This window comes from Terrapene carolina, unplaced genomic scaffold (assembly GCF_002925995.2).
Source record: "Terrapene carolina triunguis isolate 2854851 unplaced genomic scaffold, T_m_triunguis-2.0 Scaffold926, whole genome shotgun sequence".
NCBI lineage: Eukaryota > Metazoa > Chordata > Testudines > Emydidae > Terrapene > Terrapene triunguis.
Window position 1 is genome coordinate 96,428 of NW_020665277.1, and position 17,672 is coordinate 114,099.

Consider the following 17,672-nt stretch of genomic DNA (forward strand, 5'->3'; position numbering starts at 1 on the left):
TTTAGTACTTTGCTCCCCATTTCTCTGGGCCAGTAATCCAAGGTGTAGAATGCCAGCAGCCCACATCCCGAGCACTGTTCTGCAGATTGGAACGAGGGAGGTGTGATGCAGCCTCCACTCTGCAAATCCAAACCTCTTTGACTTGTGAACACTCTGAGAAGATTAACAGTCTGGAAAATTACTAATTTCCTTAGTGCTTTTCAAATTTTGGAATTTATCTAGGGACTTCTTCCACCTTTTGGAGAAGTAAGAATCATTAAAAAATGTGGAGAAGAGAGACTTACTTGTTTCCCTTTGCTAAGGTTTAACAAAGATATTGCCCAGAAATTCCAAAGCATCTGGCTAGTATAGACTTTAAGGGGAAGAATTTCACCTGCTAACATGGTCTCTGCAATCTTATACCCACCTATTTGCTTGTTCTACATTGGCTTTACTACTCAGCATTCCTTGGCCCTAGGGATCATGTTGGTACTTATAGCAAGAATGACGCTACAGGGTCACTTACTGGCAGAAAGAACCCCTTTTCCAAAGTTCTGGACTATTACAGGAGTAATTAGAGAGTTAGGTAAGAAACTTTTTCTCTTTTCTTTAGGTTCAGATTACGTGGGCGGACTTTCATCCAATGTGAGGTGAGGGGAGATCAAGTTGAATGGAGTCAACTTCCAACCTGTCAAGGTCAGGCTATTTTTATGGCTTTAAGAGGAACTCATGATTGGAGCTGTTGCAGAATAACTGTTACAGACAGGACCGGCTCTAGGCACCAGCAAACCAAGCACGTACTTGGGGTGGCAGAATTCCAGGGGCAGCGTTCCAGGTGGTTTTTTATTTCTTTTGCTTTGGCAGTTGCACTCTCGGTTTTTGGTTTTGTTTTCTGTTTTTTGTTTTGTTTTTTTTGCTTGGGGAGGCAAAAATCCTAGAGCCGGCCCTGGTTACAGAGCTTTCATGTGTGTTTTATATTCACTCGATTTAGATTATGTCCATCATATAGATATTTTTGGGAACGGGGAGACATGATGAAAGTGTAGGAGGATCCATTGTGTTGCTGGTTCCTTCTGTAGAAGCCACATTCCAAACAAACTCAAAACCCCACAGGCCTCTCTATCCCTACAGAGCATTCCCCTTGAGCTTGCTGTCTGGTGTATAGATTCCAACCCAACTAATGACCTAAACACAAGTGAACCGTGAACACGGGGATGGTGGGGTTCGATTAGTTTCTTATGCCTCACCAAATAATCTCTGCTGCTTTTGAACTCTTTCATCCAACTTTTTTTTATTTAGTGTAATTCCTCCCTGTTAAGTATTGTCCTCCCTTCCCCTCAAAACCAACCAACCAACCCTGGACTTCACACTCAAAATCTTGAGGCTATTTTGGAGTGAAACCCAGTATTAAAACTTCTTCCCAATTTATTTGCTTTAACCTTTTTGTCCTTTTGGACACTACGTGGGGTGGATCTGTCAACCAGGCTATCGCCATCTGGTCTAGAACCAGCTGCAGTTAAAAGGAAAGTTCTAATTTAAGCATTCAGCTTCTGGAACATTGTAGAAGGGCAACTATTGTCTTTCAAGGATGTCAATCAAAGAGTCCCAGCTCCTTGTATATAATGTAGGGGAGAGATGTGTTCTGATAAGGCTGTTATCCAGGATTTGTTTAATGGAGCCAAAATCTTCTAGCTGAACGGATGTTGGGAGTGGAGAAAAGTTTGAAAGCAGAAAGTCTTGTAAATCTAAGGAAGGTAATGCCTCACATTTTGTTAAAACACTATTAATTACACTCTCAAAGGGTTAAATTTTTTCCCCTTTTTGGGAGGAATTGTAAACAAATGTTTATGTAATCTTTACAATTCACCTCTAACTGAAATGTGTATTAATATTCATGATGCCATTCTCTTTTCCTTCAGCGATTACTTGTTCTCCTCCTCCTAATATTACCAATGGGATGCACAATGGCAGTAATGTGGAAATCTTTGACTGTAACTCATCGGTAACTTACAAATGTGACCATAATTTCTCACTTACTGGAGAGGCCTCCATTCACTGTACAACTAAAGATAACATCAATGGAGTCTGGAATGGGCCTGCCCCTGAATGCAAAGGTGACTGACTCTTTTTATCTTCCTCTTGTTCTACTTTCTCCCACCAGAAAAAAACAATATTTTGATTTCTAGGCAAACCCATAAACATGAGGAAATTCAGTTAGGCGTTAATCATCTAAAGATATCACTTGTGGGAAACCTGGTTGCTGTTGGAAACGTAATCCTTAAAAAATGGCTGTTGCTTCACGTACACACAAGGAGGAAAAATTAAGATCTCACGGGTAACCTTAATTCTGTGGTTTCCTAACTGCTGAGTGCTCTACAATTTTAATAACTTGTTTCTGCTGTGGGTTTTATGTAACTTTTGGGTTTCTTAACAAGAAAAAAGAAGTCTATGTGAAACTAATGTCCCGTCCTCCACCTCCTTGTGTCATTGAGGTTTGACTCTTGGGCCTAAGGTACTGTAGCATAGACCTCTATTAAGTTAAAGAACTAATTACAATAATTGGTTGCAGGAGTAAATTGTTATCAGGACCAACCACTAGAGGAGGATGCACAACACACTAAAACAATGGATTATATATGCATGAATAGCCTCATTATATGCACCGCGTAGCCAAGTATTTAGATTTGGCAAATTCTTTCGGTTAGGCTAAGTGGGTGAGACTTGGGTCTGCCATATTAGAGATCTGGGTCTCTTCCTAGCTTATGTAACTTTCGTTCAAGGAGGATGGGCTGCTCAGTGATAATTTGGGTTTTGAAGGGCACAGGATTGTTAACACCAGCCAGTAGAATTAATAAGAGTTGAACTCATCATCTCCTGGTTCCCAACACGGTGCACCTTCTCCTAGGCCAAAGGATATTTTGATGTGAGGGATGGAGATGCACAGTTCTGAGTATGCACATGGCAACACCTTGCAGCGAATGCTCAGTGAGAACAGCATGTTCAGGGATTTTAGAAGTCACTCTAGGAAGTTTTGATGAGTAAAACTGAAGGGAAATGACAGATTTTGGCAGTTTGTAACTCATAATGGCAGCAAGAGGCATCACATTGAGCCTTTCACATCCCTGCTGCAAACCACGGAACTGTAGAGAACTTTTGTAAAGGAAAGTGGTAGGCAGCTCAATGTAGGGGTTGCTATGGGCTTCCCCTAGAATATAGGAATGGGATCCTAGCAGCAGTCTGCAGGGTAGCCCAACCGATAGTACATGGGCTCTCGCTGTGACAACGTGTAAGTGGGATAAGTCTGTCTTGTCTCTAAAGATGCAGTTTCCTAAACATTAGTTTGGCAAGCTCCTGACTCTGAGTGACTCTTGCCAGAATGTCAGAACATGTTTCCTACTGTGTTGGATCAGAAACAAAACATAGCAGTGTGGAATGGACCAGGTCTATGCATTATGGGACTGTTTCCTGTTCCTTCCCCCCCACCTCTCTCAATGCTGAGACTGTGCGGGAAATGCATCTTTATTCAGATTAAATACCTGCCATGTCTGATGGTTGAATTTCCATCAAAGAAAGAGGAAGTCGTTTTTAAATAAAAATGTCTAAATAACACAGTCCCTGTCTAAGCCCCCTGTCTCAGACTCTTTTGGCTTAATATAATAACAGTGACGTACAGCTTGTTCACAAAAGGAAAAAAAGTGAACAGAGTTAGGTTAGTACAAACAATGGGTTTTATATCTTTTGAAAGAAACAGCTCCGGCCAGCTGTAGGAAGCCCGCTCCTGGCAGCAGCAGCGGGGAAGGCTGTTGCACTCAGGGATACAGACTGGAAGGGAAACCCATGGAGGGCTTTAAATGTTTCAATTTTACACCCTAATGAACAAAAGCAAACAAGGGATAGACCTGGTGGGTGGTTTCAGGAGCAGCTGCCCCTCCATGTAATGTGCCCACGGCTGCATCCACAAAGACACACGTGCAGCGGGGCGAGCCGGCCCACTCCATGTATGTGCCTGGGCAGGTCCCCCTGCCTCCTGGGACACAGGCTCGATGCTGATCCCTGGGGTGAACCAATAACTCAGGGCCCAGTGCAGCCTCCTCTCCCCTTCCCATGACCCCACCACTTGCTCCCCGGGCAGTGCCTGGGTGCAAAACAGTGACAGAAGCCCCACTTTTGAACATGCCCTGCCCCCACTTCTCAGGCCCTGCCCCATCCTCTCCTGGCTATGCCCCTGCTCATCGCCCCATTTCCTCACCCTCACTCGAGCTCCGGTCCCCTGACGTTGCTGGGAGAGCCAGAGCGAGCAGTCACGTCCCTGAGACTCCGCTGCCAGCCTCACCATGGTCTCGGCTCTGCGCTGCTCACCCGGCACCCAGGGGCTCCTGACGCTGCTGTTGCTGCTCCTGCCTGGGGCTCGCGGTGAGTGGGTCGGGGTGGGGGGTGGCCCCTGCCCGGGCACAGAGTCCCCTTGGTCCCCCGCCCCCCGCATCGGTGCCGGGCTGGGCGGGGACCGGAGCCGCAGCGGCTCCCCCGGGCCCTCCCCATCACACAGGGGCCTGGTCCCCATCCCCATCCAGCCCCTCAGCCCGGGCTGCATCAGACTCGGGACAAGGGGGCCCGAGCCCCGCAGCAGCGACAGGTACCCGCTGCCCCACCCTGGCCCCTGGCACCACACCTCTGCAAGCCTTGGGCCCCCGGGAGCGCTTCTGCCTGGGAGGCTAAACTGTGTCCCGTTGGTGAGAGTGTTAATGGCCAGGGCCTGCTTCTGGGGGCTGGGGGTGTCTCCTGTCCGTGGTTGGAGGCAGGCTGGGGAGAAAGAAAAAGCCACTTAGAACAGCAGGTAAAGGTGCGGCTGCTGTATCTGACCAGTTTCAGTAAAACTAAGTTTGGGGTGTAAGACTCCTAAGATTATAAAATGAGCAAGTTCCCCTGTTACAGCCTTAGGTTTGTGACTGTACAGAAATGGATTAAAAACTTCGTTAAAGCTAATATTAAAATGATCTAATACACAAGTTAATAAAAGAGCATCTGTACATCTGGGTACAACGCTTAAATTATCCAAAAGTACAAAATTCGGTTTGAAAGTCATAAGGTACATATAGTACATAATCTGCAATATCCTAAATTAAGGTTAATAAATCAGTGATACGGTTAAGGTATTAGTATCCAATTCTTCGGGTACATCGCTCATAAAAGGTTATGCTAAGAGTAGCTTGTGGAAAACAAATATAGCAACGAGTGAAGATTGTCCCTCAGTAATTGAGAATTTAGGATCGGTTGCCCCTTAGACAATACAATACAGAACATCGGGAAGTATTTCAGTTACTTTCCTGACTTTGTTTCTCATTGGCACTTGTCTTCATGCCTGTCATACAGTGTCCATGCATCGCATGAGAAATATGAAAGTCAGCTGTCTCAGAGATAGCTTTCCACCAGCTGTTTTCGCTTGTTTCTAAACCCAGACATGTTTCATGTACTCTTCTATAGATTGCTCCCTTGGTCTCCTTTGCCCTGTACGTCACCTTCTTTCATGTCACTCGGTATGGTTGCAACAGTCTCTCTGAGCCTGTGCTGCGTTAGATCATAAGCCCTGTGAGGTGGAGGACTGTCTTGTTTTGCACAATGTACTTACCTTACGTTACCATATATGCTCAGGGTGATGTATACATGGTAAATAATGTAAAATTTTAATGTACAGCAGTTTTGTATCAAGGGCCATTCAGTGAACTAGCTTCAAGGCTGTAATGAAAACAAGTACATCCAAATTGTTCCCAGTAAAATCATTTGTAACTTCTCAAAAACAAGTATTCTGTTACAACAGACTACTGAATATCTTTCATATTGTAGTTAACTTTTTCCCTTCCTTGTCTGTCTCTATTGCTAGGCATTTGTGATTCTCCTCCAAGGTTGAGTTTTGCTGAGTTGCCTGGGGTAGTGAACAATTCCTATCCTGTTGGGACCGAACTGAAATACTCCTGTCACCCAGGATACGTTTTGGACTCTGGAAAGTCTCCTGTAGTTACATGTCTTGCAAATTCAACATGGTCAGTAGATCCTGAGTTTTGTGTAGGTGAGTGTCTTTGTTGCTTTTCCATTTCAATTGATGTGCAAGCCATCTTGACACAGTTAGGAATCTCTCTTCTATTGGGTAAGTGGTTCACAGTTCAGCACTGGTATCCATAAACACTTTCTAAATACATTTTGGACAGTTCTTTGTTATATTAGTAGTTGACTTTAAAAATTTTAGGCTGCTTTGAGAGCAGCTAAAATACACAATTCCAGTAACATCAACCTTCTGTGCTGAATACTCTCAAATAGGACTCAGAGCAAGAATAGGTTTACCACATTTCTTCCTGATTTTTAGGCCATGTGCTGAATATCTTGTTATGTAACAGTAGATCTAAACTTAAGAACAGTGCAGATCTTCTCTACCAGAAACCCCATTGTCCACACAATGTTCCTGTGACTGGGAGGCATTCAGTGCACACCAGTGAAGTTACTGGAATTTGATACTCTACCTATGCGGGTCAGCTTTAAATGGAGGTATAAAGTAAAGGACATCTAAGCTTTAACCCTCTTTAGTTTCCCTAATGATCTTGGTTCTTACCATGTCACATCTTTTAACTTTATTAACGTGGGTGCCACAGAACACTGGACAACTACAGCTTGGTGTGGTTAAATTCATCGTGTTCATAGTATTTCCTGTTGATAGTATAGGGAGCATCACAAATACTGCAATAAAGTGAAACACTTTGGTGTGGTAAGTGTCTGTCTTTTTTGGAAAAATTGTAGTTGCTCTATCCCTGATAACGAAATATAGAATTCAGCCATACTGAATTCACTGTACTAAAAGTAAACCCAGTATTGAATAATATGTGTTACAAACTTGGACAAAATACTAATTCGTGACAAAACTTAGAGAGTACTTCTCTTGGCTTCATTGCTAAGAGTACAATAAGATTTTTGCAAGTTTCCTCATCTCAAGACTATATATGCTCTATTCCATACAGAAGTCCCTAGTCAATGCAGTACTACAGTAACTAGTAAGGATATATTCAGTTGGATGCTGATGAACCTTAACTCTGCCTCCTTGTGCATATGTTTTAAATTATGATTTAATTTGTCATATTGAATACTGATGGGACTTTCTTGAATAGCCTTAGACTCACCTACTCTGGCCAGCTGGCTTGAGGGAATACTTTATATATAGGCCCTGATTCAGCAAAGCACTTAATACGTTCTTACATCCCAGTGACTTCAGCAGGACTTGTTTTGCTGAATCGATCAGGCCTTAGTAAATAGGTCACAATTTTTACATGCCTTGTCTGCATTGAGAGATTTTTCCCAGCACTTTTTATGATTGTACTAACTTTATCTTTGCATGGATACAGTCTGTCTATATTGAACTCCATATAGATAGAGTGAATTTTTGATACAGTTCATTCTTTTTCGCAATAAGTCTACTGCGGGAGAAAGCATCACAAATAACTCTTGTAGGGGCAAAGAAAAGCTCTTCCACTGAACTTGATTGAGGAACATGCAGTTTTTAGCTGTCTAAAGTCAGGATTCACGTACCAAGAAAACTAATAACAAATATTTACAAAAGGCATAACAAGCCTGTGGAACATACTGCCACAAAATGGAGGCAAAGAACATGGTACGAGTCAAAAAAAGATGAGACACTTAGAAGCTGGTCCAGAAAACACAAATGTGCTTAACCATATTGATTGTTATTAATTATATTTCGGTTCTTAATTCCTTATGAATTGGGAAAATTTTGGCCTACACTGCACAAGAGGTCAGAATAGATTTGCCCTTGGAATTGAATCCCACAATACCTTTAAATTATTATGTCTGTGAGTGAGATCATGTTAACTAGTGTATAGTTACCTAGGTCCTTCTGTTTGCCATTTTTGAATACTGGCACAAGATCAGCGCTCTCCATTCTTCTTGAATTTCCTGGTACGCTAAGATTTATTAGAAGTTAATCAGTGGGCTAGAGATCTCCTTGGCCAACTTTTTAGGACACTTGGGTGCAAGTTATCCCAAGATAGGGAGGGATAGCTCACTGTATCCAAGGGAGTGATAGCTCAGTGGTTTGAGCATTGGCTTGCTAAACCCAGGGTTGTGAGTTCAATCCTTGAGGGGGCCACTTAGGGATCTGGGGCAAAATCAGTAGTTGGTCCTGCTAGTGAAGGCAGGGGGCTGGACTCAATGACCTTTCAAGGTCCCTTCCAGTTCTAGGAGATAGGATATCTCCATTAGGGGGGGGGAAAAGATGTTAATTTAACAATGTTTATCCCTAGGAGATGTAGTTTAACTTCCTCCTTAATTACTAATAGACATGAAAGTACTTCATCATACTCTTTGGATGAGTCTAAGTTGTCATGCTTCTTTCCAAACAGAAAAGGGAAATAATTACTGAAAACTTCTGCCTTTCCTGCATCATAATCTCCATTTAGTAACAGGTTTGTACCATTACTAGGCGTGGTATACTCAATGTATCATCCAGACTTATGAGAATCTGTCACCCCTGCCCTCTAACCTGGGTGCCCTTTACAATGCTTTACTGCTATAGCCTCCAGTCTGGACTGCTCACAATAGCCTCCAATGTGCAAGTCACTCCCAGCTATGTCTCAGCCAGCCCCACCTTGGCTCTCACCAGCCTTGGTTATACTGCAGGGTGACCCCAACAAACTTTTTCCCCCTCCAGAAATGTATGTCTTGTATTGGCCAGCCCTCTCTTGGACAATACAAATTCATATCAAGTCTCTATTTCTTCAATAGAAATAATATGCACACACCTTGTTGAAGTTTCACAGACACTTCAATTTAAACACACTGGATTAGATCAAACCAGTTTATTAACTACAAAGAGATTGTAAGTGAATGCAAGTAATGAGGCATAAGTCCGAAATGGTTACAAGAGAAGTCCAGATAAAACACAACTGGTGCCCAAGTTAATGAACTATGTTAAATTCAAAATAAAGTTTTTCTTACCACATGCTCCCAGCAGTCTTACTGACCCAGCTTCTTAGGTGAGGACCCCTTCTTCAGCTCAGTGGCTGCTTCCTTTGTCTCTTCTAGTGCAGTGATTCGATGGACGGAGTGAGAGGGAGGAGGGGTGCCTGGGAGTGTTCCTCCCTTCTTTTTTGTAGTGTCAGTCCTGCCCCTTGGAAAACATTCCCAGCTGACAAAACGTCTATAGGGAAAGATTTTTCCTGCTTTTTCTTCTTTGGAGGTTTTTTCTTCCTGCTTGATGATTACTTAAATGTAAATTAAGCAGAGCACACATTGCTTTGAAACAGAGCTGTTTGCCAGCTTGTGCTGTGGTTTGCAACATGAGTTAACATTATACAGGGAAATATAACTTCCCATACAGTGTTGCCATGCATTTTATCAGGACAATATTGACCAGTAAACTATAAATTTTCAGATGCCTCACAAGGCATACTTGGTACAAAGATTATTACAGCAGTCTCTAGGGTGTGGACAGGGTACATTCTCTTACAGTAGGATTTCTTTTGTGTCTTAATGAACTTCAAAACCTTCTCCTTATTGTCTGTAACCATGCCAATTGTGACTCTTTCACTGATGTCTTTAGCTCCCCATATCAATTTTTACCTTTCATAATTTATGCCATCCATCCTTTTTCCCATGTACTACGTTACTTTTTATTTGTAATTGCTGCCAGTTGCGGTCAATGGATCTACCCACATGAATATGGTTACGTATATGAGTTTTCAGGATCTGGGCCTTAACATGTACAATATGAATATTTGCACTTATACTAAATCTGCAAGGGGATCTTAATTCTCTCGATTCAGGATATAACACAACCACCGTCTGTGTGGGATTAGGAAGCATCATCCTGCTTCCACTTCTCCTTACTTCCCATGGGCATGTTACACAATTATCCATAATGTGGGTTGTAAGATTTCCTCTGTAGCCTTTGGTGCTGACCGCTGTCGTACAGGACAGATATTGAGCTCCAAGACCATTGGCTTTGATCTGCCGTGGTATTTGCTATGTTAGGGGGTGCAAATTAGCATATCCCCTTTCTCCCATAAAGGTAATATGAGGTAACGCTAATATTAGTCTTGTTCTCTTCTAGGAAGACCATGTAAACAACTAGAACTAGAAAATGGCAGGGTTCATTTAACCGATCTCCGGTTTGGTGCAACAGCAAACTTTTCCTGTAATGAAGGGTGAGTGGCAAGTTGCTTCTTTTGACTAATTAACAGAACCTAGACTGGTGTAAAAGTGCTGGTGAAGTTTGGCAAAATGAGAGTAGAAAGCCTGCTTAACTTCAAGAACACAAGTGAGTGATGAGCTATACATCTGTAGCCATAGGCTGAGCCCTTGTTAAGAATTACACCTGCGATTTTCAAAGGAGTTGAAGGAAGAGAGCCACCCAGCTGTGGTTGTCATGCAGTGGGAGATGGGCACCTAACTCGCTCAGGTGCTTTTGAAGATCCCAGCCTAGAGCCCTCAGGGGATCATCCAGCAGGGGTTGGATCATGGGTCATGAGATTGAGTCCCACCTCACAGGACATGTGGCACTTACTGATCCGTGCCAAATCTCCCTTCTTACAGGGGTTTCTGTCTGGGTGCTGGGAGCTAGTGGCAGAATATTGTCCATAAAATGCCGCACCAGGTAGAAGCAGACCTCTTCCTGCTCTACAATAGCTAATACTTGTCTGTCCCTCCCTTATAGATCTCAGTATTACCCAGGATAGCCTAGAATGCAGTTGTTGTTTTTGTCCATATGGGTTATGTTGCCAAGCCTTGGGGAATCAAAAATAGCTTGTGGTTTCATTGCACTGAGCAGGTGTGTGTTGGATTTTTGGGGTCTCAAAGTTTAAGGACAGAAGGAACCACCAGATCCTCCAGTCTGACCTCTTGTATATCACATATATACAAAAACTTCCCAGGGACCCACATACTAAACTCAACGAAAATTAGTCTAAAATGCTACAGGCCACAGGAGCTTAGACCATTATGTGCCATGGGCAGAGACTAGGAGGGCCTGAGTTTCACAAATTCCTCAGGACCCTGTCATGGCAGGGAAATGTTGAAGTGAGATATATTGAGATAATCCTGGCAAGTGACCTGCACTCACATGCTACAGAGGAAGGCAAAAAAAACCCCACTGTCACTGCCAATCTGACCTGGGGGGAAATTTCTTAACGACCTCACATACTAGAGCCTGAGCATGTGAGCAAGAACCAGCAAGCCGCCAAGCACTGAGGTGAGAGTCCTTGATGCCACCTCCGAGTCCTGGCCTTTCCCATCCAGTGTCCCATCTTCAGCCATGGCCATCCCTGATCCTTCAAAGGAAGGAGATAAAAGAAACCAACTCAGAATACATTGTGTGGGGAATCCCTGCCTGACTGCTGCAGGGGACTGGATGAAATCCTGAAGCGTGAGCCGTTAGGAACATAACACACACACTGGAAACTAACCCCAGGGTTGCTGAGCCCTGCCATCACAAGCAACCCCATCATATAATTGCACCCATAAACTTGCCTGGCTCTCTCTCAAACTACGTTAGTTGAGTGACTGCTCCTGAGCCTCACCTTTCCGATGGTTAGAAACCTTCTAATTTCCAGCCTGAAGTTGTTCATGGCCAGTTTTTACCCTTTGTTCTTGTGACAGCATTGTACTTGGTTTAAATAGCTCTTCACCCTCCCTGCTAGTTGAATGGATTGTGTTGTGTGGGCACGCAAATGACATGAATGCAGGTGTTGTGTAGGGTTTTGTTTTTCTGTATCACAACTTTGGTAGCTTATCCAAGAAGCAGCGATTGGACTCCCAAGGGATGTTTGGGGTGGGGGAGATGTCAAGGCCCAGTCTCAATTAGATGTATCTGGGTGTGGGGAGGTAACTCCCTGGGGCAAGGCTGGCTCTCCGGCTCCACAGAGGTGGGAGTTAAATCCCTTGGCTTATCCTGTAGATTGGTCATTATCCTGCCTTCTGGATGAAGTCAGTTTGATCCACAGACATTTCTGAGCTCTTGTTGAAGGACTTGGTGACTTTCTCTGCAGTAACCTATAGGGGCCTCAGGCTTTGGAATTGTGAAGGCCTATGAGGGCTCTGGGTTTAATGACACTGGTTAGATCTTGGACAGTTAAGATGCTTGAATTTTGAATATGGAACAGGGCGATGGCAAGTGGGTGACGGCTCAGGGCAGCTGTCTTGTCTCCCACTGCTGCTTTCGGCAGGTTGTCTGTGGGTGTAATTCTATTTTACAAACTATCACCTGCTTGGCTGCCATCTGTTCGTTCTCTCTCTTTTTCTCTCTCTCTCTCTCTATTCCCTGCCTTCACAGGAGATTGATTTCTTCAAGTTCTTTCACTTCAATGTAATCGAATGCTTAGTGTGTTCTGTAGTGAAGACCAAGTGTAGCTTTGCTAGTATGTTCACAACTTTGTGTGCTGGGTTTAGCTGGACCTTCTGCTAAATGGACTAAATGGACTAAAGGGAAAGTGGGGGGGTCAGCTTTTGTGGCCTGCATCATGCGGGAGGTCAGACTAGATGACCATATTGGTCCCTTCTGACCTTAAAGTCTATGAGTCTATGACTTGGAGATGCAGTGCTTCTGGCTGCCCAGCAGGGGCAGCATTGGTTAAAGTAGGAGAAAACGTAACAAGAGCTGCTTCAGCTGAGCCAGCCTGACACAATAAGGCAGAGAAGAGGTTTTTAGTTCTTATGCAGAGAAAAGCAGAGTAACTCTAAGGTGCAGAATGTCAGCGGCTCAAACACTTCCTCCTACGTGTTAGAATAGTATGAGAGACAGCCTCCTACTCAGCAAGTCCAAACCCTTTTTCCATGTCAAAGCACTGTGAGCAGTGATCTGTAAAATAACTAGTTTTCTGGGTATTTGAAGAGTTCTGTAGCAAAGGTGGTAGGGTCTTCTTTCACCTCTTGGCGATAGGAGTGCAAAAATGTCTAATTTAGAAGAGGGGTAATTTGTTCCCCTTTTCCGAGGATTAACAAGTATTCCCAAGCATCTGCTAAACATAGCCCAGAAGCAAGGATTCTCTCCTGCTAACGCTTTTGGAAGCTATATCCTCTGGTTTGTATCTCGTTATTGCCATTAACTACACAGGGCCTGGTCTTCACGTACAGCGGCGCAGCTGTACTGTTGTATATAAACATGCTCTTGTACTGATGGGAGAGTCTCTCCTGTCAGCATAGTTAATCCATCTCTCCAAGAGCCAGGAGCTATGTTGGCGGGAGTTCTCCTGTCGACATAGCGCTGTCTACGTGAGGGGGTTAGGCCAGTATAACTGTCACTCAAGGGTATGGATTTTTCACACCCCTGAGCAAGGTAGTTGTACCGATATAGATGTGCAGGATAGACCTGGCCTTAGTGTTCCTTGGTCCTATGGTGTTAGATGTGTCCCTTTTTCAATGGTTTGTCTCCACCTACTGGCAGAAAGAAACCACGTTCCATCTTTCTGGACAGTTAACTAGCTCTTTGCTTACATGAGTAACAAACTTGAACCATTTTTCTTTCTTTAGGTACAGATTAAATGGAACGACTTCTGCCCAATGTGTGGTTGTGGGAAATGGAGTTGATTGGGATAAGGAGCTTCCACTTTGCCAAGGTAAACTAATCTAATGATTTTAAGAACGGTTCACGTCTGGAGATGATGCAGCATAGCTGGTGCTTCAGAGGAGTCTCTGTTCTTACTTTGTCAGTGATGTATTTCCTAAGGGCAAATAGGTTCAGTAATTCCAGGAGCCGTTGAAAGCGCCATTTCAGAGCGCTCTTTTCCCTCATTGTTCCTATTGTAATCTTTCATACAATTTCCCTAAAAATCTTAGTCTGAGCATTGTTTTTACATGAGTCTGATTTCTATATGCAAAACTCCTTGACATCAGTGATTGCAGTTCTGTTCAATCTGTGGCAAGGAGTTACCCATTTCATAGAATCATAGAAGATTAGGGTTGGAAGAGACCTGAGGAGGTCATCTATTCCAATCCCCTGCTCAAATCATGACCAACACCAACTAAATCATCCCAGACAAGGCTTTGTCAAGCCGGGCCTTAAAAACCTCTAAGGATGGAGATTCCACCACGTCTCTAAGTAACCCATTCCAGTGCTTCACCACCCTTCTACTGAAATAGTGTTTCCTAATATCCAACCTAGACCTCCCCCACTGCATCTTGAGACCATTGCTTCTTGTTCTGTCATCTGCCACCACTGAGAACAGCCTAGCTCCATCCTCTTTGGAACACCCCTTCAGATAGTTGAAGGCTGCTATCAAATCCCCCCTCACTCTTCTGCAGACTAAATAACCCCAATTCCCTCAGCTTCTCCTCGTAAGTCATGTGCCCCAGCCCCCCAAATCATTTTTGTTGCCCTCCGCTGGACTTTCATTTAATGTCTAACTAGCAGCTGTAGAAGATACTAAATGACCTTACTCTAGTAAGGACAGCTAAAGTCTGTCTCTTGAAACAGTCTATTTGGATAATTTGAAATACTGATTACAATGCTTTTTACATCTAAGAATATGTCTACAGTGCAATTCGAAATCTGTGGCTGGCCCGTGCCAGCTGACTCAGGCTAAGGGATTGTTTAAGGTACTGCAGCATAGAGCTCTATCAAGTTAAAGAACTAATTATAATAGGTGGGAGCAGCAGTAAATTGTTATATTGTCCAACCACTAGAGGAGGATGCACAACATACTAAGACAATGGATTATATATGCACGAATAGCCTCAATGAGGCTAAACAAGGATACGTGCAGAGTCCTGGACTTAGGACGGAAGAATCCTATGCACTGCTACAGACTTGGGACCAAATGGCTAGGTAGCAGTTCCACTGAAAAGGACCTAGGGGTTAAGGTGGACGAGAAGCTGGATATGAGTCTACAGTGTGCCCTTGTTGCCAAGAAGGCTAACAGCATTTTGGGCTGTATAAGTAGGGGAATTGCCAGCAGATCGAGGGACATGATAATTCCCCTCTATTCGACATTGGTGAGGCCTCATCAGGAGTACTGTGTCCAGTTTTGGGCCCCACATTACAGGAAGGATGTGGAAAAATTGGAAAGAGTCCAGTAGAGGGCAATAAAAATGATTAGGCGTCTGGAGCACATGACTTATGAGGAGCGGCTGAGGGAACTGGGATTGTTTAGTCTGCAGAAGAGAAGAATGAGGGGGGATTGGATAGCTGCTTTCAACTACCTGAAAGGGGGTTACAAAGAGGATGGATCTAGACTGTTCTCAGTGGTACCTGATGACTGAACAAGGAGTAATGGTCTCAAGTTGCAGTTGGGGAGGTTTAGGTTGGATATTAGGAAAAACTTTTTCACTAGGAGGGTGGTGAAGCACTGGAATGGGTTACCCAGGGAGGTGGTGGAATCTCCTTCCTTAGAGATTTTTAAGATCATGCTTGACAAAGCCCTGGCTGGGATGATTTAGTTGGGGATTGGTCCTGCTTTGAGCAGGGGGTTGGACTAGATGACCTCCTGAGGTCCCTTCCAACCCTGATGTTCCATGATTGTACGCACCGCGTAGCCAAGTATTTAGATTTGGCAAATTCTTTCGGTTAGGCTAAGTGGATGAGTCTTGGGTCTGCCATATAATAGATCTAGGTGCTCTTCCCAGCTTGTGTAACTTTCATTCAGGGAGGATGGGTTGCTCAGTGATAACTTGGGTTTTGAAGGGCACAGGGGTATCATCACCAGTCAGTAGAAATATTGAGAGTTGAACTCCTCATCTCCTGGTTTCCCAACACAGTGCACCTTCTCCTAGGCCAAAGGATACTTTGATGTGATGGATGGAGATGCGTAGTTCTGAGTTGCACATGGTAACACCTTGCAGCGAATGCTCAGTGAGAACAGCATGTTCAGGGGTTTTAGAAGTCCCTCTAGGAAGTTTTGATGAGTAAAACTGAAGGGAAATGACAGATTTTGGCAGTTTGTAACTCATGGTGACAGGAAGAGGCACCACATTGAGCCTTTCACATCCCTGCTGCAAACCACAGAACTGTTAGAGCTCTTAAAGAGAGAGAGAGAACTTTTGTAAAGGAAAGTGGTAGGCAGCTCAATGTAGGGGTTGCTATGGGCTTCCCCTAGAATATCTGAATGGGATCCCAGCAGCAGTCTACAGGATAGCCCAACTGGGCTCTCGCTGTGACAACGTGTAAGTGGGATAAGTCTGTCTTGTCTCTAAAGATGCAGATTCCTAAACATTAGTTTGGCAAGCTCCTGACTCTGAGTGGCCAGCTGATGATGGCAGACTGATGTAATGTTCATAACTGCTATTTCCTCTTCTTTTTGCCTTAGTTGTAATTACCCAGGACAAACCCACAACTGTCCCTCCCAAAGGAACAGAAGTAGCTGGTACTTCCTCAGGTAAATTGGAAGAACTTGGATTTGCTAAAAGTCTAGAAGTTTGGGTTCAAATTTCCACTTGAATAAAAATGGAATGTACAGTGTGAGGGTCATTTTAATTTATGCAATCCCTTGAAAAGCTGCTTTTCTTCTTTGTGAGGTTCTCGAGGGGTCAGATCATGGTTTCTAGTAGCTAATGATTATTCATTTTATACTCTGGTGTTTTATGTGACTCCAATAATTTTTCATTCGTATCTGGTATAATTTAAGGTACGAAGTGTGGCTTCATATGCATAGATTGTGGATGAGTTCCTGTAGGTTATTGACATGAATATGGTTTCATATTTTAGGTCACATTTTTGTTCTCTTTAGGGCCTATCATTGATACACTCATCGTCATTGTCATTGTCATCGCCGTCAGCATCATCGTCATCATCGTCATCATCATCGACAACCGCATTGGCAAGTAACCTAATACTGAAAAACTAATTTGATACACTAGAGCAGGGGTCGGCAACCTAGAGCAGGGGTCGGCAACCTACCACCCCAGACTTATAGAGAGAGACCTTCTAAAAAACGTTAACACGTATTACCGGCACGCGAAACCTTAAATTAAAGTGAATAAACGAAGACTCGGCACACACGTCTGAAAGGTTGCCGACCCCTGCACTAGAGCTATGACTGTGTTCTGAGGTCCACAGTCCAGGCTATTTTACTATTGCACTTCCTCTATCTCATTTTTCCCCCTGCTAAAGGTCCTTGGATTTTAGGATTCTTGAATTTCTCTGCCGTTGACTAACTTTTTGCCCTGTAGCGCCATGTAAAATTTATGTCCATGATTGAAATTGCACTGCCGTTCCCTGGAGAGAAGTCTGCATTAATACTCTTAGTTACTTTCTCTGTCTGTAGGCTTCTAATTTATTCACAATATTTTCCTGAGCTAAGAAACCTGCTGTGATTCTGTCTTAAATTTGTGTTCACAATATTGGGGAACAGAAGGGGAGTGAAGAATCTCATTTCCCCCCTGCTCCCTCAAGAAAAGTTTCACTTCTGTAATTCTGTCTTGGGTGAGAATACTTCCTCCACACTTAGGACTGCATGTTTGTCTGGTGCTCACCAACAATGGAAAGGACAGAAGCCAGGAAGGGAAATTGTCAGAAGATCCATGCAAGCCCTTCCTAGGTTGGATTTGACAGTCTAGCATCTTGAGAATAAGAAAGTTGTTGCTTATATAAATGAAGTTCCCACCATTCAGTTAGTCAGTCTGCAGTGCAAAGGGCTCCACTTACCAGAGCCTGTGTGTTTGTCATCATGCTAGCAAATTCTGAACACACGTGCAACCCTTTCCCAAAG

General features: G+C 43.7%; 1 protein-coding gene across 1 annotated transcript in view; it reads left to right on the top strand.

Annotated features, from left to right (window-relative positions):
• Positions 1-597: 597 nt before the first annotated feature.
• Positions 598-17,672, top strand: part of LOC113408162 (complement receptor type 2) — a 128,072-nt gene continuing 110,997 nt past the window's right edge. The window contains exons 1-5 of the mRNA XM_029913822.1: positions 598-675; positions 1,899-2,093; positions 5,858-6,043; positions 10,088-10,181; positions 13,501-13,586. Coding sequence (XP_029769682.1) covers positions 1,937-2,093; positions 5,858-6,043; positions 10,088-10,181; positions 13,501-13,586 — 523 coding nt within the window. The 5' untranslated portion in view covers positions 598-675; positions 1,899-1,936. The remainder of the gene's footprint in view (positions 676-1,898; positions 2,094-5,857; positions 6,044-10,087; positions 10,182-13,500; positions 13,587-17,672) is intronic.